This window comes from Octopus sinensis, linkage group LG7 (assembly GCF_006345805.1).
Source record: "Octopus sinensis linkage group LG7, ASM634580v1, whole genome shotgun sequence".
NCBI classification, from domain to species: Eukaryota; Metazoa; Mollusca; class Cephalopoda; order Octopoda; family Octopodidae; genus Octopus; species Octopus sinensis.
This window is the reverse complement of record NC_043003.1, coordinates 13,375,599-13,398,098: the sequence shown is the minus strand read 5'-3', so window position 1 is coordinate 13,398,098 and position 22,500 is coordinate 13,375,599. Positions and strand designations below refer to the sequence as shown.

General features: G+C 35.4%; 2 protein-coding genes and 1 non-coding gene across 5 annotated transcripts in view; 1 reads left to right on the top strand and 2 right to left on the bottom strand.

The window, feature by feature from the left end:
• LOC115214160 (microtubule-associated proteins 1A/1B light chain 3A) overlaps positions 1-1,945 on the top strand; it is a 33,483-nt gene extending 31,538 nt beyond the window's left edge. Inside the window, exon 4 of the mRNA XM_029783236.2 lies at positions 1,390-1,945. Coding sequence (XP_029639096.1) covers positions 1,390-1,558 — 169 coding nt within the window. The 3' untranslated portion in view covers positions 1,559-1,945. The remainder of the gene's footprint in view (positions 1-1,389) is intronic.
• A 5,271-nt stretch (positions 1,946-7,216) lies between these two features.
• On the bottom strand, positions 7,217-7,320 carry LOC115214597. Its single transcript, XR_003881931.1, has one exon. It is a non-coding gene; the product is annotated as a U6 spliceosomal RNA (small nuclear RNA).
• Positions 7,321-9,315: 1,995 nt separating this feature from the next.
• LOC115213822 (MAM and LDL-receptor class A domain-containing protein 1-like) overlaps positions 9,316-22,500 on the bottom strand; it is a 382,250-nt gene continuing 369,065 nt past the window's right edge. For all 3 annotated transcript variants that reach the window (XM_036504533.1, XM_029782714.2, XM_036504532.1), the window contains 7 exons: positions 22,457-22,500; positions 20,157-20,223; positions 18,342-18,424; positions 16,707-16,803; positions 15,222-15,276; positions 12,565-12,612; positions 9,316-9,536 (listed from right to left, as the gene is read on the bottom strand). The exon at positions 22,457-22,500 is cut by the window's right edge and continues 70 nt beyond it. In XM_036504533.1, coding sequence (XP_036360426.1) covers positions 9,486-9,536; positions 12,565-12,612; positions 15,222-15,276; positions 16,707-16,803; positions 18,342-18,424; positions 20,157-20,223; positions 22,457-22,500 — 445 coding nt within the window. In that variant the 3' untranslated portion in view covers positions 9,316-9,485. The remainder of the gene's footprint in view (positions 9,537-12,564; positions 12,613-15,221; positions 15,277-16,706; positions 16,804-18,341; positions 18,425-20,156; positions 20,224-22,456) is intronic.

The window sequence follows — 22,500 nt, the reverse complement described above, 5'->3', positions numbered from 1 at the left end:
CAGCTGGATGCCCTTCCTAACGCCAACCACTCCGTGAGTGTAGTGGGTGCTTTTTGTGTGCCACCGGCACAGGGGCCAGGGTAGGCTGGCAATGCCCACGATCGGTTGGTGCTTTTTACGTGTCACCGGCACAGAAGCCAGTCAACGCGGTGCTGGCATCGGCTATGTTCGGATGGTGCTTTTTACGTGCCACTGGCACGGGTATCACAACTATAATTTCCATTTGATTTTTATTTTGATGTTGATGTACTTGACTCAATAGGTCATGTAACAATTTATTATGTAAGTACCACTTCATCAGACAAATACAAATGAAATATATTTCATTTGTGATTCACTGACAAGAGTTGTGCTTATGTAACAATTTGTTACATAACCACTTGAAGCATGTATAATGTAGTTATTCAAATATACTCTCTTTTACTCTTTTATTTGTTTCAGTCATTTGACTGTGGCCATGCTGGAGCACTGCCTTTAGTCGAGCAAATCGACCCCAAGACTTATTCTTTGCAAGCCTAGTACTTATTCTATCGGTCTCCTTTTGCCGAACCGCTAAGTTACAGGGACGTAAACACACCAGCATCGGTTGTCAAGCGATGTTGGGGGACAAACAGACAAAAACACACACATACATATACATATATACGATGGGCTTCTTTCAGTTTCCGTCTACCAAATCCACTCACAAGGCTTTTGTCAGCCCGAGAGGCTATAGTAGAAGACACTTGCCCAAGGTACCGCGCAGTGGGACTGAACCCGGAACCATGTGGTTGGTGAGCAAGCTACTTACCACACAGCCACTCCTGCGCCTATTGGTATATGAGTATATAAATTGTATAGTTATATGCTATTCATATACACATTTATAAAAATGAGTATATAAATATTCCCCTCGTATTGCTCTTACTCTTTTACTTGTTTCAGTCATTTGAATGTGGCCATGCTGGAGCACCGCCTTTAGTCGAGCAAATCGACCCTGGGACTTATTCTTTGTAACCCAGTACTTATTCTATCGGTCTCTTTTGCCAAACCACTAAGTGACGGGGACGTAAACACACCAGCATCGGTTGTCAAGCAATGCTAGGTGGACAAACACAGACACACAAACACACACACACATATATATATATATATACATATATACGAAGGGCTTCTTTCAGTTTCCGTCTACCAAATCGACTCACAAGGCATTTATCGGCCCGGGGCTATAGCAGAAGACACTTGCCCAAGATGCCATGCAATGGGACTGAACCCAGAACCATGTGGTTGGTTAGCAAGCTACTTACCACACAGCCACTCCTGTGCCTACATTCTTTGCAAATACATTCTTTTCTGTTATTATATTTGTTTTTTTGATTTTCTGAAATATATTTCTCCTTTTTTCTTCAGGTTTCGACTCCAGCTGCATCCTGGCCAGGCCTTCTACTTGTTGGTCAATGACAGAAGCATGATCAGCAATACAACCCCCATATCGGAGGTTTATGAACGAGAAAAAGATGATGATGGCTTCCTCTATGTTCTGTATGCATCACAAGAAACATTTGGGCAACATATTTAAAACACCCCCCCACTTTCCCACCAAAAAAAACAAAACCTAAATGTTTTCTTCAAGAGATTGGTCCCTGTTCCATATACTTCCCAGTATATGTTATTATCCAGTCATCAGCAATTCTTTCATTATTTTAATTAAAAAAACTCTTTAATTAAAGGTTTAAAAACATTAGGGTTTTCTCCTCATAGCATTTTCCCATTATGTCTGTCTTTCAAGATCTCTCTCATTCGATGTTTAAGATATTCATGTTTGGTGTTCAGGTAAAAATGTTCAAAGCATTTAAACTATTTAGTTAAATCATTTGACTATTTGGTAACATTGGAAATCTCAAAGCACAGCTTTATTTTATATGTTTTCATGTTTGTTTTCTATTGAAGTTCAAGGCAGTAATTTTTGTAATTATTTATGTTTGGAATGTAATCCTAAGGGATTGTCTTAGAACCATAACGATAGTCTAGATACATCAGCAATCTTAAACCTTTAGCATTTAAACCAACCATATCCAGCCCAAATATTCTACCTATTTTGTGTTCAACCTGGCCATATCTGGCCTCTCTCGTCTAACCTACTAGGTCATTCTAAAAATAAACAATCACATTACTGAAATCTGAAAGCTGTGAGACAATGCATGATTAGTTCAAAGCAATGTGAATAAAAAAAAAAAGATTACATTTGACAGAGAAATCTGAATGCTGAAGGGTTAAGCACACCAAAACTATTTCAAATGTAGTACTTATATCTATTCACATCATTTTGAATTAATCCTGCATTATCTCATAGCTTTGAGATTTCAATGATGTGACTATTAATTTTTAGAATGACATTGTAGGGTAGGTGTGAGAGGCTGGATCTGGCCAGTTTAAATCTTAACTCTTTAGCATTCAGATTATTGTGTCAAATGCAATGCTTATTTATTCACATTGTTTTGAATTAATCCTGTATTATCTCATAGCTTTGAGATTTCAATGATGTGATTATTAACTTTTAGACTGATATTGTAGGGTAGGCGTAAGAGGATGAATCTGGCTAGTTTAAACATAAAACTAATTGAATATTATGGACCAGATATGGCTAGTTTAAGAGCTGACGAGTTAAGTTATAAGAAATCCACCATTTAGAATTGGATACTGCCTTGGCTTTAATTTTGTTGTCACTTAACTACAGGCTTTCATTTACTCATGTATGTATTTAGGTTAGTGTTTAGCAAACTATACTCCTGATTTGAAATCTCTGTTGACTATGTATAAAGTCCCCTTTTTTTTGTGTGTACAATTTGGTTTGATTATAGTAACCTTATCAAGTTCATATTCTCATTTCTATTGCTGATCTTCACTGAAATGATTAAAACAAAATAGAGATGATTTGGTTATTTCAAAGTATTTTATTCAAACAAACCTCAATAATATTTATAAATTCTGAAATTTAAAAAAAAATGTATATAATTATTCTCTTCTCTAATTTAAAAGATTATTAAGCACTTTAGAAATTTGAATTATGAGCGAATGAATTATGTTATTTACATTATCTGTTATACAACAGCAGTTAACTCTTGTCTTTCCACTTGTGTAGTGTATGTGTGAATGCATGTGGCCTAACGGTTAGGCTATTAGACTCCCATTAGTAAAGATGTGGGTTCAATACCTAGACCAGGCAGTGCATTGTGTATTTGGGCAAGGCTCTTCATTTCACATTGCTCCAGTTCACACCAACTGCTGAGTGGCACCTTGTAGACTATTACCCTAACAATTCTTGCAAATGCAAGACGTCAGCAGCTCTTTATGGCTGCGTCACCCTGGATGTAATGATGATTATTTACTTGTGTACATTTATACAGTACAGAGGGCAAAGATAAATTGTTAAAATAAACGAGCCACCCTTCAATGTCTCATGTATTGTGTTGTTCTGTTGTTGTTCATGTTTATTTAATTTCTTCTAGAATTGAATGAACCAAGACGGTTGAGGATCATGTCACACAAGCAATTCTGATAAATGTTAAGGATCTCTACATTTATGCTTTCAGTCAGCTAAAGACTGAAATGAATAATGTCTATATATGTATGTGTATGTCCTTGGTCTCTGCATGTACTTTTGGGTATGGATGTGTGATTCAGTACTAACGAGAACATTCTACTTTGAATTTTAGATACACTTTCTTCCCTTCATAGCATACTAGTTAGTTATTTTACTCTTTTTTGTGTGACATTTGGATTTAGGGGACTGAGCTAAAAAAAAAAAAAAAAAAGACATTTAACCCTTTCGTTACCAACCCGGCTGAAACCGGCTCTGGCTCTGAGTACAAATGTCTTTGTTTTCATAAGTTTTGAATTAAAATCTTCCACCAAGCCTTATGTTCCTAACACTAGCTGAATTATAACTAAGTTATTTTACTAAATTCTTCGTTATATTTAAAACAATTGAAAGAAACAGAGCATTTCAAAATAAATACAGTAACGAAAGGGTTAAAGATATTTTTTGAGAGATTATGGTTATTCATTATAGAAAATGTTATTCTCTTCCTGTATTTCCTATTTTAAAAATTTTAATGATTAAATATCTCAAGGTTGTAAATGATTTCTATAATGGTACCTGCTTCTTAAACTGCACATTTTTCTTATTGTATTTTTCAACCAATTAAAGGTATATGTATGTATGTATAATGTAATGTATGTATGTATCTATCTGTGTGGATGTGTGTGTATGTATGCATGCATGCTATTTTTAATTGGCAGGGTCTACATACAGACTCAAGGGCCAAAAGTCACTTTGTAAATTTTGCCAATTGAAAATATAATAAAAAAATATATATATACTTATGTCTTGAGTTCTGTTTATTCTGTTTGTATGACCAAGTTTATACATACATATATACATACATATTTTTTTAATTGTAATTTTATGATTTTTATAACTTGTTTGCTTTATAAGTTTGAAGATTATTTTAATAACTTTCTTTCATTTATCTTAAGACTTTCTCTCTCTAAATTGTAAATTCATACTTAAAGCATAGATCCATTTTATGCTTCTCATTTTATTACAAGCTTTCATTTCACAGGAAACATATGGTTTAGTTATTTAATTATTTTGAGAAAAAATGATAGTTATTGTCAGTTGTCTTTTTTTTTGTTTTATTTTTATCAATTTCAACAAACTCATTGAAGCACTGGAATTTTTTTTCCTTTTCTGCCTTTTATAACAATCAAACACTGTCAGCTATCCATATGTATTATTACAATTCTTTTTACCTTCTTTTTTTTTTTCTTTTGAAGGCAGCGAATTGGCAGAATCATTAGCACATCGGACAGAATGCTTAGCAGTATTTTGTCTGTCTTTACATTCTGAGTTCAAATTCCGCCAAGGTTGACTTTGCCTTTCATCCTTTTGGTGTCAATAAATTAAGTACCAGCTGCGTACTGGGGGTCGATCTAATTGACTGGCCCCCTTCCCCCAAATTTCAGGCCTTGTGCCTATTAGTAGAAAGCATTATTACTCGTTTTTAACAACCCTGATTATTTATAAATTCTATGACTTGTTGACATATTTCCATGACAAAACTTATTAAACATTGTTCAGCTGGTCTGTTAAACATGTTAAAAGAAATAGCAAGCTATATATATTAAGTCAAAAACAGTTATGGTAATACAATGACAAATAGAAAAATGCTTGGTACAGCTCTTCATCTGCCATCTTGGTTCAATTTTCACTGTGATTATTAAACAGACCTTGATGTTACTGGCATTGTATATCGGGTTAATCTATAGTATGTTGATTATAAATAGTTTAACCAAAATATTGAAAGTGTTAGCTGTGTATATAAATAAAATCATGACTAAAAGAAATTAAATTCTAAGCTATATCAAAGGTCTGAGGTTAAAGTTTATTTTCATTAAAATTTTAAAGTGTTCTGATAGTTTTAATTAGTATTTAAAAGTCATTAAGCAGTTTATTTGAATATCTGCTGCATTATGAGTTGTTGATGTTCTTGGGTTTTTTTCACCGCTTCAACGAACAAGGGTTCAACAAAACTCAGTTGCACAATATTCTTAGTTGGATATTTTGCTGTGTAGTTTGATCTCAGAATCCAGAAGTATCCAAGATTTGCAGACCTATTTTGCAAACAGTTGTGGTCTCTTGTCATTTGGGGTAGATCGGACCTGGATCTATGCAGGGCATTTTTCTCCTTCAGGGTGTTGATCCAGTTGTCTTGATGTCAAAGATGGCTTGATTGCAAAAGCTTCCTCACTGAACCCTGTTCAGTTTTTCTAATTCCCATGTATTCAAGTTTATAGGTTTAAAGTGTTATGAGCATTCTAATATTCGTATAGCTTCTCCTTATCCAATTTAGAAAACAAGGTATTATAGGATTTATATATAAATCTTTTCACACATTGCTTTCTAAAATCTCTTCTCCTTTGTTTCATATGGTATGTTTAAATTGACTGTTTGATTAATCCTGGTGGCGGCAAGTTCAAAAGAAGGTACGCCTGAATAAAGAACTCAATAAATAATCCCGAGAGTGAATAAAATATCTAATCTATAATTAATAGTCTGAGAAAATATATTTTGTTTTACCTGTGGCTCAGGTGAAACAAAATATATTTTGTCAAACTAACAATTATAAATTAAATGTTTTATTTAATTATTCAATATTTTATAAGGTCTGCCTGAGAATCTACTGACTTTGCATTTTTCATCATGAAATTGAACTGAATTCAATACACTCAAACATCTTGTGTATTCTATAGAAGCATTGATACAAATCACCGTTGTTATTCATAAAAGAATAGCAGTAATGTTGTGCTCTATTTTTTGTTAACAAAATTTAATTGACAACACAAATGCACACATTTTCTTTGACACTAAATTAATAGCTATAATCTGCGTATAAATTGTCTATTTTGATTATTTAGTTCAGAAAAGTTTTTTTTTTTAAATTTCACATATTTTGAGAGAATAATTTCTTGGGAGGTGCTATTTAACTAACATTTTGTACATCTTACCCAAATTTTTTTTGGCTTATTTATAGAATTGAATAAAATTAATGGAATGTCTTGCAATATTTTTTTTGGTGTTTGATCCTACAAATGCGAAAGCTTTACCTTTTTTTTAAACCAGAAATATGTATGCTTGAATGGACTCACAAATATGGATTGTATTTCAAAATAAAGTGTGAATGATGCACTGAAGATAAAACAACTTTTTTTTTATATTTTGTTGACTGATTATTTTTTTGTCTTCTTTATTGATCTTTTATCTTTTTCTTGTTTCCATCATAAGATCGTGGCCATGCTTGAGCACTGCCTTGAAGTTCTTTTTTAGCAAAATGAATCAACCCCGTATTTATTCTTTTGGTGTCTTTTGCCAAACTGCTAAGTTACGAGGATGTAAACACACCAGACAGAGATAAAAGGGGGACAAACAAACACACACACGTATACGATGGGATTCTTTCAGTTTCCATCTGCTAAATACACTCACAAGGCTTTGGTTGGCCTAAGGCTGTGGTATTAAGACACTTGTCGAAGTTGTCATGCAGTGAGACTGAACCTGGAATCATGTGGTTGGGAAGCAAACTTCTTACCATATAACCATGCCTGTGTCTATCATTTATCTTTTACCTGTTTCAGTCATTAAATTGTGGCCATGCTGGGGCACCACCTTGATTTTATAAATATAGAATGCTTCACAAATTTGCTTGTCATCCTTGCACAGGGGCCATGCTGATCTTTTCTTGCATACCAGTTGTAGTATATGTATTGCCAAAGTAATACTATTCATTGATTTGTTTTAGTCATTTGACTATGGCCATGCTGGAGCGCTGCCTTTAGTCAAACAAATCGACCCCAAGACTTATTCTTTGTAAGCCTAGTACTTATTCTATCAGTCTCTTTTACTGAACTGATAATTTACACACCAACATCGGTTGTCAAGCGATGGTGGGGCACAAACACAGACACACAAATATATATATATTTATATATATACATATATATGTATATATGTGTGTTTATATATATATATGTTTATATATATATATATAGGGAGAGTTCACGAAAAAAACAAAAGACGAAGACATGTGGCGTACAAAACAAACTGATGTATTAGTATAACGCTCAGGAATTGAAAAAGTCTTTTACGTTTCGAGCCTACGCTCTTCTACAGAAAGGGACACAGAAAAAAACAAGGAGAGAAAAAAAATGTGTGTAGTGGCTACCGATCTATCATGGCAACTGTTTATATATATATTTATATATGTATATATTTATATATTATTTTTATATATATATATATATTTATATATATATTTTATATATATATATATTTATATATATATTTTTATATATATATATTTATATATATATATATATATATATATATATTTATATTTATATATAGATATTTAGATATATATTTATATATATGTATGTATATATATATATCCTTATATATATTATATATATACAGATGGGCTGAGGATAATAATATGCAGTTTAATGCTGAAAAATTCCAGACCCTGTACTATCAGCATCCAAAACTGAATATTAAACTTACAGGGTCCACCAGTCCACAGGGAATTTCAATCCCAGAGCCTAAGTCTGTGAGGGACCTGCGTATCAACATGAATGATGATACCTCTTTCCAAGTGCACATTACCATGATGGCGACAAAGTGCAGACGATTGGCTGGATGGATCCTATGAACATTCAGAACCAGAGATAAGGAAACTATGATGGTCCTCTGGCAGACATTTGTCCTCAGCCGCCTGGATTACTGCTCACAGCTATGGTCACCCACCAGTGTGAAATTAACAGCGGACCTTGAAGCAATCCAGAGAAGATTCACAAAGAAGATCGTCTCTTTGCAACAGCTCAGCTACTGGGAAAGGTTGAAACAGCTAAGACTCTACTCCCTGGAGAGAAGATAAAAGAGGTATGCAGTAATATATATCTGGAAGATCCTGGTAGGAATTGTGCCAAATTTTGGCATTGTAAGCTACACCAACGCTAGAACGGGATGACACTGCATTGTGCCAAAGATCCCAGCAATGCCATCATGCTTCAGGACCAGTTACTGCAACAGCCTGGGTTTCAAGGTTCCACAGCTTTTTAATATTCTCCCAAAGAGTCCGAGGATCTTGCACAAAGTAGATGTAGCGGTTTTTAAATCAAAGCTGGACCTCTTCCTGTCGAGAGTCCCAGATGAACTGACCTCACGGCAAGAGGTGCAAATGTGGGTAGCTATGTCAAACTCCATTCTTCACCAAGTGCCACATATTAGAGGAGGCTCATAGTAATAACAGTGTAGCACAAAACGGCGGTGCATCAGCATGGCCACAGCTCCGAGCTGAAACTAACAGAAAAAAAAATCCTTATATATATTCATTTATATATATATATATATATATATATATAAAAATATATACCAAGTGCCACATACTAGAGGAGGCTCTTAGTGATAATAGTGTAGCAAAACGACGGTGCATCAGCATGGCCGCAGCTCTGAGCTGAAACTAAAGAGAAAAAAAAAATATATATATATATATACACACACACACACACATATATATATATATATTTATATATATATATATATATTATATATATATATATATATATTTATACTGGTGAGTGTGTTAAATCATAGGGCACAAAAAGAAAATGACTCTCCCCAGACACAACAGAATATGTTTCAACACACGAACTCATATAAAGAATCTTGCAAACCAAATCCAAAAACGAAAGGCAAAAAACTTTTAACACAATTAGTTTTCTTAAAATGTATCTTTATTTTTACGTAATTTTATACAATGCTTTTAGAAATATACATACATATATATATATATAGATAGATAAAATAATGGTTTTTGTTTCTCATTAATGATCACAGTGTTTTTGATTGATAGTACTGTGCTTTTCACAAATGCTGATCCTCTGTTCTACTTCAAATCTGAGTATAATGGGTTCTCAATGGCTGTAGAATCTCCATGCTACAAAATGAAAAAGTTCCATGATTTAGTTGATTGCAAATTAATGTTTATTAACCTTTCAAACCTACAAACATGCTCCAGAGGGGATGATTTCATTTGGCTAGAAGATGAAATTGGATGAAACATCAATATTTTCACCTGTCAGCAAAAAGCCATACGGCTGTGCACGTTTGCATATAGTCCGATAAAATCATGCTTGATAGTATATTTATAGTTTCGAAGGTTTACAATTATACAGGGTGTCCATAAATTACCTTTACAATTTGAAATAATTCATAGGCTTCAGATAATATATTTGTAGTTTGTAATTTGTACATATAGGCGTAAGTAGTGGCTGTGTGGTAAGTAGCTTGCTTACCAGCCACATGGTTCCAGGTTCAGTCCCACTGCATGGCACCTTGGGCAAGTGTCTTCTACTATAGCCTCGGGCTGACCAAAGCCTTGTGAGTGAATTTGGTAGACGGAAACTGAAAGAAGCCCGTCATATGTATATGTATATATATATATATATATATATATGTATGTGTGTGTATATGCTTGTGTGTCTGTGTTTGTCCCACCAACATTGCTTGACAACCAATGCTGGTGTGTTTACGTCCCTGTAACTTAGCAGTTCGGCAAAAGAGGCCGATAGAATAAGTACTAAGCTTACAAAGAATAAGTCCTGGGGTCGATTTGCTCGACTAAAGGCGGTTTCCCAGCATGGCCACAGTCAAATGACTGAAACAAGTAAAAGGGTAAAGAGTATATGTTTGTGTACATTATGCATGTATGTATGTATAGTAATATGTAAAAGTAAGATCCAAGGATCAAAGTGTAGGAAGTTGGTAAGCTTCAAGTAGTCCGTAGAAGGTACGAAAAACAACTGTCAGGAACAATAGAAGTTTACTGACGTAGAATGTTGTAAATTTTTCCCATATTAAAGTTTGATAAGCTGGGAAAATGCGATATTGTAGTTCACAGTTGCTGTGTATGCAAATAAAAATCCAGGCTACACATGTTTCATTGCTACCGAGCAGAATGTCGGATATATGTATGTATAAACATACACACACATACATACATATACAAAAATGCGCTTACATATAGTTTCTGTCTCTTTAGACATTGGTAGAAGACACTTGCTCAAGATGCTGTACTGTGAGATTGAACCTAGAGTTTGATGGTTGTGAAGGAATACAATAATCCCTTACCATATCATGATTCACCTATTGTGCACTCAGTACATCACGGTTCACCTATTATGCACTCAGTACATCACGGTTCACCTATTATGCACTCAGTACATCACGGTTCACCTATTAAGCACTCAGTACATTACGGTTCACCTATTACGCACTCAGTACAGCACGGTTCACCTAATATGCATTCAGTACATCACGGTTCACCTATTATGCACTCAGTACATCACAGTTCACTTATTATGCACTCAGTACATCGTGGATTTTTCTGGCTAATGAATGTAAATTTATATTCCAGATTCCTCGGTACATCTGGATTTCTGCGGTTAATAGGTGTTTATATTTTCTTAGATTTTAATTATTTCTGTGGGAGGTTTTGGAACGTAATGCTTGCATTAGTCGAAGGATTACTGTGCATCGAAACCACACTGCTCCCAGTACTTCATTTTACTGATCTTGGAAGAAGATGTTAGATATGAAGGTGAAAACAATACCAGTAATATTTGGAGTCTGCGATGGACTAGCGTCCCATCCAGCTGGGGGAAACACATGCGTCACAGAAACTGGGAAACTGGGCCCATGAGCCTGGCTAGGCTTGAAAAGGGCGATGAATATTTGGAGTAGTGAGTATGATGAAAAAAGTATATGAACAAAAATGCAGAAGCTATAGCAGGACCCTCAGAGCAGGACCCAGAAATTAGACCTGCTAGTAACAGCCCACATCCTACGCAAGATACTGTTGATTCAATAGTACAACCCAAATAAGACAATCCACTAACACAAGACATACTTTATACAGTAAATATCCAATAAAATAAACAACCTCCACATGTACACTACAGGTTGGATACCCAACAGAAGAACACAACTTGCATTACATGCACAACACACAAAACAAACACTAAATACAGTAAGAGACTGCAGCTAAACCCCACAACAAAATAAACTGATGCAATGCAGTACCAGGAAGTGTTTGCACATTCCCAAGAACAAAAAAGGACACACAATGCTGCATGCACCTCAGCAACATGGGGATGTAGCAGGAGATAGACTAGAAATTTGCCCAGAACTATCAAATGTTGGATAATAGTAATAATAATAATAATAATAATAATAGTAATCTTTCTACTATAAGCACAAGGCCTGAAATTTGAGGAGAGGGGGATAGTTGATTACATTGATCCCAGTACATGACTGGTACTTAATTTATTGATTCCAAAAGGATGAAAGGCAAAGTTGACCTTAGTGGAATTTGAGCACACAATGTAGCGGTAGAGCTGGCGGAATCGTTAGCATGCCGGGATGAAATGCTTAGCGGTATTTCGTCTGCCGTTAAGTTCTGAGTTCAAATTTCGCCGAGATTGACTTTGTCTTTCATCCTTTTGGGGTTGATTAAATAAGAACATTAAAAGCACCATCCGAGCGTGATCTTTTCCAGGGCTGCTGAGTGGCTCCCTTGCTGGTGGCACATAAAAAGCACCATTCAAGCGTGATCAATACCATCGTCACCTTACTGGCACTTGCACCAGTGGCACGTGAAAAACAACATTCGAGTGCCGCTGGACTGGTTCCTGTGCAGGTGGCACATAAAAAAGTGCCATTGCGAGTACCACCTACCTGGCCCTTGAGCCGGTGGCACATAAAAGCACCCACTACACTCTCGGAGTGGTTGGCGTTAGGAAGGGCATCCAGCTGTAGAAACTCTGCTAGATCAAGATTGGAGCCTGGTACAGCCATCTGGCTCACCAGTTCTCAGTCAACCCATTCAACCCATGCCAGCATGGAAAGCGGACGTTAAACGATGATGATGATGATGAAGATGATGAATAAATTTGCAGTTAACTTACTGCTGCGGTATTTGAGAATGATGGTGGTTCAAGTTCCGTCATTTTGAACTGAAAGAAAGAAAAAAAAATCAAGAATTTTATTAATCAGAATTGCAAGATTAAGAAATTCTGTTTAGGATAATTATTTTGGCAACAAAGAGATAATTTTTTCTTTTTTTACAAAGTATGTGAAGTACCAGAAAAGTGACATTGAATGAGATTGAAACCCTAACAGCAAACATCACAGCACTTGGATAATTGCTAACAGATTACAAGATATTCTGTTGTGTCTGGGGAGAGTCATTTTCTTTTTGTGCCTTAACACATACACTGGTAAAATTTCCACTTTTTTCTTACTTTTATTGTCCTAAATTTTTCGTTGCGTCTTGCAAAACTATTGAGTCAAAACTATTGGAAAGGTTGCAAGACGCAACGAAAATTTTAGGACAATAAAAATAAGAAAAAAGTGGAAATTTTACTGATGAGTATGTTACATTATAAGGCACAAAAAGAAAATGACTCTCCCCAGACACAACAGAATATGCTTCAACACACGAACTCATATAAAGAATCTTGCAAACCAAATCCAAAAACGAATGATTACAAGATAGTTAATACGTTAAAATTTTACTTCGAGGTAATGAATGTGTGCAGGTGTCTGTGTGTGTGTACGTATGAGGGAGAGAGAGAGAGAGAGAGAGAGATGTATGTATGATGTATGGTACCATGTGAAATTGGTGTTTCAAAATATATGAGAAGACATAGTGGTGAGGCAGTTAAAGTATATATTGCACAGCTGAGTTTTCAATTAAGATTCTCAGCATTGGTTGAACATTTCTGCTTCATTTAGGAGCAGCAAGTGAGAAACTTGCACCTGTAAAGGTAATGTCAATTTGATAAAGAGAGTGAGCTAATGACCAGCATGTACATTCAGTCACTATGAACAAGTCATTTTGTGTAGATTGTTCAGCAAGAAATTGCAGAACTGACCTCCTTGGGCTTGAGAGATTACATTTCATACTGTTATATGTAGATACTTGCCCACTTGTATGCTATCATTGGCACTGTAATACTCTTGTTGTCACTAATATGTTGTGGCGCTATTTGTTATCTTATTATCTTCGACTTGTCTATTGTGCTATTGCTGATAGCTCCACAGGACAATGACTTTGGAACATCTACCTTGATGGTAACTTGAACTCGAACTTGTATATATCACATAACTGACACAGACTCCAGCTGAGAAACTTGTACAATGACTCTACTACTACTGACTGACTTCTACAATAACTGACTGTCTGACTTTATAGTGGCTGTATCATACCACTTGCCACATGGGAAGGGGTGTACCAATTTTCACTACAACACATACATTACACAAAATAATCAAAATGCTGAATGGTTAATTAATCCTATTAATACTGACAGTAATCTGAATGCTAAAGGTTTAATACTGTTGTCTAACTCATTAGCATTCAGATTATCCATCAAATCTTAAGCTTATTTTATCCAAATTGCTTTGAATTAATCATGAATTGTCTCATGGCTTCAATATTTTGATGATGTGATTGTATATTCTTAGAATGACATTGTAAGGTAGGTGTGAGAGGCAGGATCTGACCAGTTTGAATATAAAACAGGTAGAATATTTGGGCAGATATATGGCCTGTTTAAATGCCGAAGGGCTTATTCTATATTAAGCTACCTGTCTGATAGTTTCTACTAAATTAAATGATAGGTGCAGATGTAGACATGTGGTAAGAAGCTTGCTTCCCAACCAGATGGCTTCGAGCTCAGTACATTACGGAGATGTACTTGTATAGCAAGTGACCTGATCTGAGATCGTGTGCCGGAACGAAAACAATTGCAGTGTGGAAGGTGTTTATAAGCCATTTAAAAACACACAAAAACTGTTAGATTCACTTCAACATTTAACTTTAATTTCTCAAAATATTTTCATCGCTTTGAGATCACGACCTGCTCACTGACAAAACTTTGTGCTGCATCTGTTTGTATATATATATTATATATATATATATATATATATATTATATATATATATATATATAAATCTGTGTGTGTGTATCTGTGTTTGAACTGCACCATCACTTGATACAAGGTGGGGATATGTTTACATTCTGGTAACTTGGCAGTTTGGCAAATGAGATCAATAAACTAAGTACTAGGCTTCAAAAATGAATGTCTTAGGGTTGATTTGTCCAACTAAAACCCTTCAAGGTGGTGTCCCTGTATTGCCATAGTCAAATGACTGAAACAAATAAAAGATATGTTCATGAACATTTTAACCACACAGCTCTGCTTATCAATTTTCAATATGGAATCAACATTTTCTTATTGCCATTTTTTCTCTCCATTAATTACTCATTCTGTTGATCTTAATGTATATCTAACTACATACTGGAAGAGACCACATCATGTGATGCCAAATGAATTATTGAGATAAGGTTAAGCAAAAGCTACAAATGCACAACTTGGTTTGTAACCATATTTGCAGTGACAAAAACCCATTCAGAAGGAAAACATTTCATGAAAAATTCATTCATTCATTCGTTCCCAAATTATTCCTGACCATTTTTTATTTTTAACCACAGCAGTTTGTTTCCAGCAAATTGAATACATTTCTATAGTTTTGCAGAAAATTCCAAATTATTACTTACATCATAATTATACATTGGGTTGTCAATACCAGCTGATACACTTGGTGAATAATTTCTGTAATTAAAAATAAAACAAATCTTATAATAAGATATTAACCAATTCCATTCAGAATCCAAATTAACAACTACATACTAGAATATTTTGTTTATTAGACCAGTTGTTCCTCCCAAACAACACAATATTTTGTGAAGCAACACAAATTGTTTTTCCCTTTATGCATTTATAAAAATATTCCTTATAAATAAGTAATGTTTTGTTTATTTATTAGAAATATTTAAATATCTTTGCAGTGATTTGTATTTATCAGCTTGAAAGTATAAAACATACAGAAAACAAACACTAAAAAAATATGCATTTTTTCGATTAAATGTATCTTTAGAAATGATAGCATCCTGTTTTATATGAGAGCTGATCAATAAGTATCCTGACTGTCGCCATAGTAACGAAGCTAAAGCATGCAGAGTGAAGCTGCTTGGCACAGATTGACCTTGAACCCTGCTGTGCATGTGCACTAAGTTTTAATGTTCTAGCACACTTCTGCTGTTTTCAGCAGTGCTTGGAAGGAAGGTGTGTAGCATGTGATTGTTGCATTGGCCATGATAGAGAAAGTTGTCATGGCGATACCTGTATAGAGGCCAACTCAAAGTTGAAGAAAGAGTATGGAGAGGAGTGTATGAGCCACACACAGATGTTCAAGTGGTTCAGACGTTTCCAAGATGGCCAAAAAAATGTCAATATCAACGAACATTCTGGTAGACCCACAACCAGCAGAACTGAGAAAAACATCGCAGATGTGCATGCAACTGTGAGAGGAAATCATCGAATTACCTTCCATGAGTTATCAGATGTGCAGATTAGTTATGTAAAAAAATTGTAAAATATGTAAAATTGATTTCAAATTTTGGCTCAAGGCCGGCAATTTTGGGGGAGGGGATAAGTTGATATCAGCACATAAAAAGCACCATTCGAGTGTGGTTAATGCCAGTGCCACTTGACTGGCTCCCATGCTGGTGGCATGTAAAAAGTACCATTCGAGCATTGTTGATGCCTGTGCCATATGACTGACCCCTGTGCCATATGACTGACCCCTGTGCCATATGACTGACCCCTGTGCCAGTGGCACATAAAAAGCATCCACTACACTCTCAGAGTGGTTGGAGTTAGGAAGGGCATCCAGCTGTAGAAACCTTGCCAGATCAGATTGGAACCTGGTGCAGCCTTCTGGCTTGCCGGTCCTCAGTCAAACTGTCTAACCCATGCCAGCATGGAAAGCGGACATTAAACGATGATGATGAACCCCGTCACTTGACTGGTACTTATTTTATTGACTCTGGAAGGATGAAAGGCAAAGTCAACCGCAGCGGAATTTAAAAACTCAGAACGTAAGGATGGATAAAATGTCGCTAAACATTTTGCCTAGTGAGCTAAAGAGTTTGGCAGCTCACTGCCTGGAAATATGTAAAATTATAAAAAGTTCCACTTGCCTTTGTGTTCTTCTCTTCCAGAAAAAGTATATTCCAAAAACTAATGCTCCAACCATGATCAATGCTAAGATGATACCTACAGGAATTGCCCAGGTTTCTAAAAATGAGAAGCAAAAAATAAAAAGAAGATAAATTAATTCAAGAGAATGTTATGTATTATTATTTTGTGTATTTATCAAATATATCCATATTTTTTCTTTTAAACATAATGTTGCATATTTTTTGTACCAACTCAGGGATTCTCAATCATTTTTTTTTATCTATGGACCCCTTCAATTACTATTTTATTCTGGTGGACCCCTATAAACATTCTATTTTCAAAAACTTTCAAAAGTCCTATTTTGTTTTTCACACATTAACTTGTATAGGTTTAACTTTGTAAGATGTTTGGGAAAGGATCTTAGCTGTTTCTTGCAAGTCATGTTTTCCAACTGTCAGAAGAACAAATACTTAAGACAATGGGAACCACTAGAGGGATGAATGAAGTGAGGGAGGCCCAAGAAGGTATGGCATGGCACCTTCAAAGAAAATCTGAGGAATTACAACCGTGTTTCATGGTCAGCTACCACAACAGCTCCTTTATAGGATCCAGTTAGCTCAAGACATCATCAGGAGGAACCATGTCCGGTTTTGGCCCCTACTCCTCTACCATTTTGACGTGGCGGCCCCCCCTTTTGGAGGTGTTTTCAACTCTTGTGTTGGGTGCATATCTTCTTTCTTGTGTTCCCTGGCCTCTTCAATGTATCGTCAGTGAGTGTCAGCCGGTGACTGACTGACTTGTCAAATTTTTCCCTTTAAATACCTGCCACAAGGCTCCAGCAGGCAGCCCCAGCAAGTTGTCATGTGACACTGTCTCACCTTAACTGACTAGTGAAGGCACGTAGTTTTAGTCCGCGCATTCTCTAAACGACCGTCACCTGTCAGTCAGCGAAGCTGATTCAGTGTCAGCTTGTCTCACCTAGTGATGTTATTTCCCACCGGCATGTTATGACTTTCAAGCCATTTTTGGTCTTCCCACTTCAGCCATATATAGAAGCTGGCTTTTTCGATATATGGCTGAAGAAAAAAAAAAAAAAGCATCATATGGGAAGATGTGGGCAACTATGCTCAAAACTTTCATTAATGGAGATGTCTTGCTGCCCAATGCACAGGCCATCTGTGTGGGAAGACCCAAGACTTCCAGGCCAATTGTATAGGAGGAACTAAAACTAAGAACACCCACAAGACAAGAATAAAAGGTGTGTTCAATGTCAAACTCCCATTTTCCTTTTTTACATCGAAAGCAAAATTTTTTCAGAGGTCCCTAAAATATTATTGTGGATCCCCAAATTACTATTTTGCTGTGTGGATCCCCAAAAACCTTATGTGGACCCTCATTGTCTAATATTTATAAGATATATTCTCCCTTACATTTTTGAATAATTAAAAATACAAACAGTTACATCCCTATTTAATTTGGATCTAATAAAATATACAATGTTACCTTCCTTGTTTCCTAGAGAGTTAGTCCGGAGGTTACTTACAACAGTTGCACTATAAATAAAATGAAGGCTTGTAGCAAGCCATTGCACATGATATCTAAAGGAATAGGAAAGAGAAAGATGTATACAAATAATCTAGAAAGAATTTCCTTACTCTTGTGTGAAGGATGTGATGTAATTCTTTCAAATTTCGGTATGAGACATCTAAAGTTGGTCTGCACAGTGAGGTTTCCACAACTGAAATAAATCAAGCAAAACTCAATGCCAAATAAAGTCTGCTTCATCAAAAATAAACAATAGCAATTAATTTATTTATCTATTAAATAAAGAGATGAATTTGTTTGTCTTTTTTTTTACTTATTTCTTATTTCTTTACTACCCACAAGGGGCTAAACATAGAGGGGACAAACAAGGACAGACAAAGGGATTAAGTTGATTACATTGACCCCCCCCCAGTAACTGGTACTTATTTAATCAACCCTGAAAGGATGAAAGGCAAAGACAACCTCTGTGAAATTTGAACTCAGAACGTAGCGACAGACAAAATACCGCTAAGTATTTCGCTTGGCCTGCTAACATTTCTTATTTCTTTATTGCCCCCAGGGGGCTAAATATAGAGGGGACAAACAGAGACAGACGAAGGGATTAAGTCGATTATATCAACCCCAGTGCATAACTGGTACTTATTTAATCGACCCCGAAAGGATGAAAGGCTAAGTTGACCTCGGTGGAATTTGAACTCAGAACATAGCGACAGATGAAATACCGCTAAGCATTTTGCTCGGCCTGCTAACATTTCTTATTTCTTTATTGCCCCCAGGGGGCTAAACATAGAGGGGACAAACAGAGACAGACGAAGGGATTAAGTCGATTATATCAACCCCAGTGCATAACTGGTACTTATTTAATCGATCCCGAAAGGATGAAAGGCAAAGTCGACCTTGGCAAAATTTGATCTCAGAACGTAGCGACAGATGAAATACCGCTAAGCATTTCGCCTGGCGTGCTAACGTTTCTGCCGACCTGCCGTCAGGTTTTTCTACTTGGTGCTCCATCATCTTATGTCTGAAAATTTCAAAAATAATGAACAAAACTTGCAGAAGAAGAAGATAAATAAACTCCTGCAAACTCATAGAAATAGACAATGAATTTTTCCATGGTTATGCAAACATAAAAATCTTAAAGAAGTGGCAGTTATTATCATTATTATTATTATTATTATTATTATTATTCAGTAGTTTTATTTTTATAGCGTGCTTTCACTTCACTACTGAGCGCAGCTCTGTGGTGCCTTGGGTATGTGCTGTGATTTGTTGTGATGCTCTGATGGTTATTGTATGGAAAGTGTTCTGCGTAGGATGTGTGCAGTGCCTAGTAGTGCAATTTTCTGTATGTGATATGTGTTTGTAAGTCCTGGTGTTTTTGTTATGTATTTGTCTGAATATTTTTTTATCATGCCTAATGCACCTACTATGATAGGAATTGTTTCTGTTTTCAGGTTCCACATTCTAGTTACCTCTATTTCCAGGTCTTTGTAGTTTGAGAGTTTCTCCATTTCTTTTAGAGACACGTTGTCATCTGCTGGTATTGATACATCAATTAGAAAGCATTTTTTTCTTCATGATCTCTGACAACTATATCTGGTGTGTTGGCCTTAATTTCTCTATCTGTGTGTATTGGCATATCCCAGAGTATGGTTGCTTTCTCGTTTTCTGTGACCTTTTCTGGTGTGTGCCTATACCATCTTTTTTCTGTTGTTATTCCATAATGTTGGCATAGCTTCCAATGTATGTAGGTTCCAACTCTGTCATGTCTATTATTATTATTATTATTATTATTATTATTATTATTATTATTATTATTATTATTGTTATTATTATTGTTATTATTGCTGTTGTTGTTGTTGTTGTTATTATTATTATTACTATTATTTTTTTTATTGTTATTATTATTTCTGAACAAGTCTCACCTGCACTGTGGTATACCATCTTTCACCTGGCATGGCCCTCCTTTTTGACACATATCAGGTCGGCAAGCTGAAAAAGATAATATAAAGATGTAATAAATATCTATGCTACATTTAGAGAAGTGTTGTCAAATTTGGAAGGATGTATCTTACTCAGAAAGAAAAATATTAGACTAACTTCAGAATCAGACATGCAGCAACAATGTTCAAAGGAATGGACATAATCTGATTTTGCACTTTGATTAGCAATTTTATGAAAATTCTGCTGTTCCAGAGCATTGTACTACCAATCAGAAATCTATGTATGAACAACTTGGAAAATGACTGTCAAGATCATTCAGGGGTTGGATGCATTCCATAAATGTTATCTCTGCAGATTAACCTATAGGGACAGAATCTCACATCCATGGGGACAGAATCTGAAATCTATAGGGATAGAATCTGAAATCTATTGGGACCGTATCTGAAATCTATAGGGATAGAATTTGAAATCTATAGGGATAGAATCTGAAATCTATTGGGACAGTATCTGAAATCTATTGGGACAATATCTGAAATCTATAGGGCTGACAAAATCGTTAGCATGCCAGGTAAAATGATTAGCAGTTGTTTGTCCATCTTTACATTCTGAGTTCAAATTCTGCCAAGGTTGACTTTATCTTTTATCCTTTTGAGATTGATAAAATAAGTACCAATTCGAACACTGGGGTCAATGTAATTGACTTAAACTCTCCCCCAAAATTGCTGCCCTTGTGGTAACATTTGAAACCATTATTATTATTATTATTATTATTATTATTATTATTATTATTATTATTATTATTGAGTGAGAAAGCAGTGCAAGCCATGAAAGTGACACTGGGATAAAATATATGAAGCCCAGTATACCCATCATGACTACCTGTCTGATAAGGGTACACTACGCACATTCATCACAACCATATGTGCACAACATGGTGAACTCATATCAAGATAAACAGTGCATGACCTTGCAGGTGGGGCCCAGTTAGAATTGTCTTCTGGCCGAGTAGCCCATCCCGCTCAAAAGGTCCTTGAATAAGGATTGTTTAAGGATGTTGAACGAAACACCCATGTTTTCAAAGGTAAATTATCCAAACCTCCAAGAATTCTTTTCAACACACCGCTATGATGCTCCCCCACTACTTCTGTTCATGATCAGAGATGCACATATTGTCAGCCACTAAGGGACATGCTCAACTGGTTATGGTCAAACAACTGACAAGCAAATCTGTGGTATTGAGCAGAATATTTTCTGTAGCCCATCTTTTATACCTAGACAAAACAATGTCCATGATAACACTTCCAATCACTTAAGATCAGAAGCCATGAGAGCCACTGCCTGGTACTGCATTATTATTATTATTATTATTATTATTATTATTATTATTCAGCAGTTTTATTTTTATAGCATGCTTTCACTTCACTACAGAGCACAGCCCTGTGTGCCTCGGGTATGTACTGTGGTTTGCTGTGATGTTCTTATGGTTACTGTACTGAAAGTGTTTTGTGTAGGATGTGTGCAGTGCCTAGTAGTACAATTTTCTGTATATTATATATATATTTGTAAGACCTGGTGTTTTTGTTATGTATTTGTCTGAATATTATTATTATTATTATTATTATTCTATGTTTGACTTTTGCTTTATATTTGTACAAGTTGGCTCCAAGTCTCACCCAGAGACCTCAAGAGACAACAGGGTTGGAAGTTCATGTTGTTGTTATGCCTAGTGTGCCATATATTTGGGGGGTGGGGATGTTGTACTAATGAATGTCTAAAAAAAAAAATGTTTTTTTTTTTTTAAGCCGAAAATTATGTTTGTTTTAAACCTTGAGATTACATAGAGAGTATTTTGCGTAGGATATGAGCAGTTCCCATGAGCACTATCTTTTGAACTTCTGCCATTTTTGGGTTTCCTGGTATCTGAGTTAGGTAGCTATCAGCCCCTTTTGCTATCATTCCCAGGGCACCTATGACAACAGGTATTGTTTTAGTCTTCAGCTTCCACATTTTGCTGATTTCTATTTCAAGATCTTTATATTTGCTCAGTTTTTGGTAGGTCTTATTATTATTATTATTATTATTATTATTATTATTATTATTATATTATTATTATTATTATCATTATTATTATTATTATTTTGCTATTGGCCAGATCATAGTTTTGAGCAATGAAAATTTTGACCTTGTAATCTCTGTAAAGTGAAGAATGTTTCCTTAGAAAAGCAACAATAACAAAAGAAGACAAACAAAAAGATGAGTGTAATCCACTGCATATACTTACTCTGACAAAGAGACTCGTCTGAGTTATCCTCACAGTCACTGATT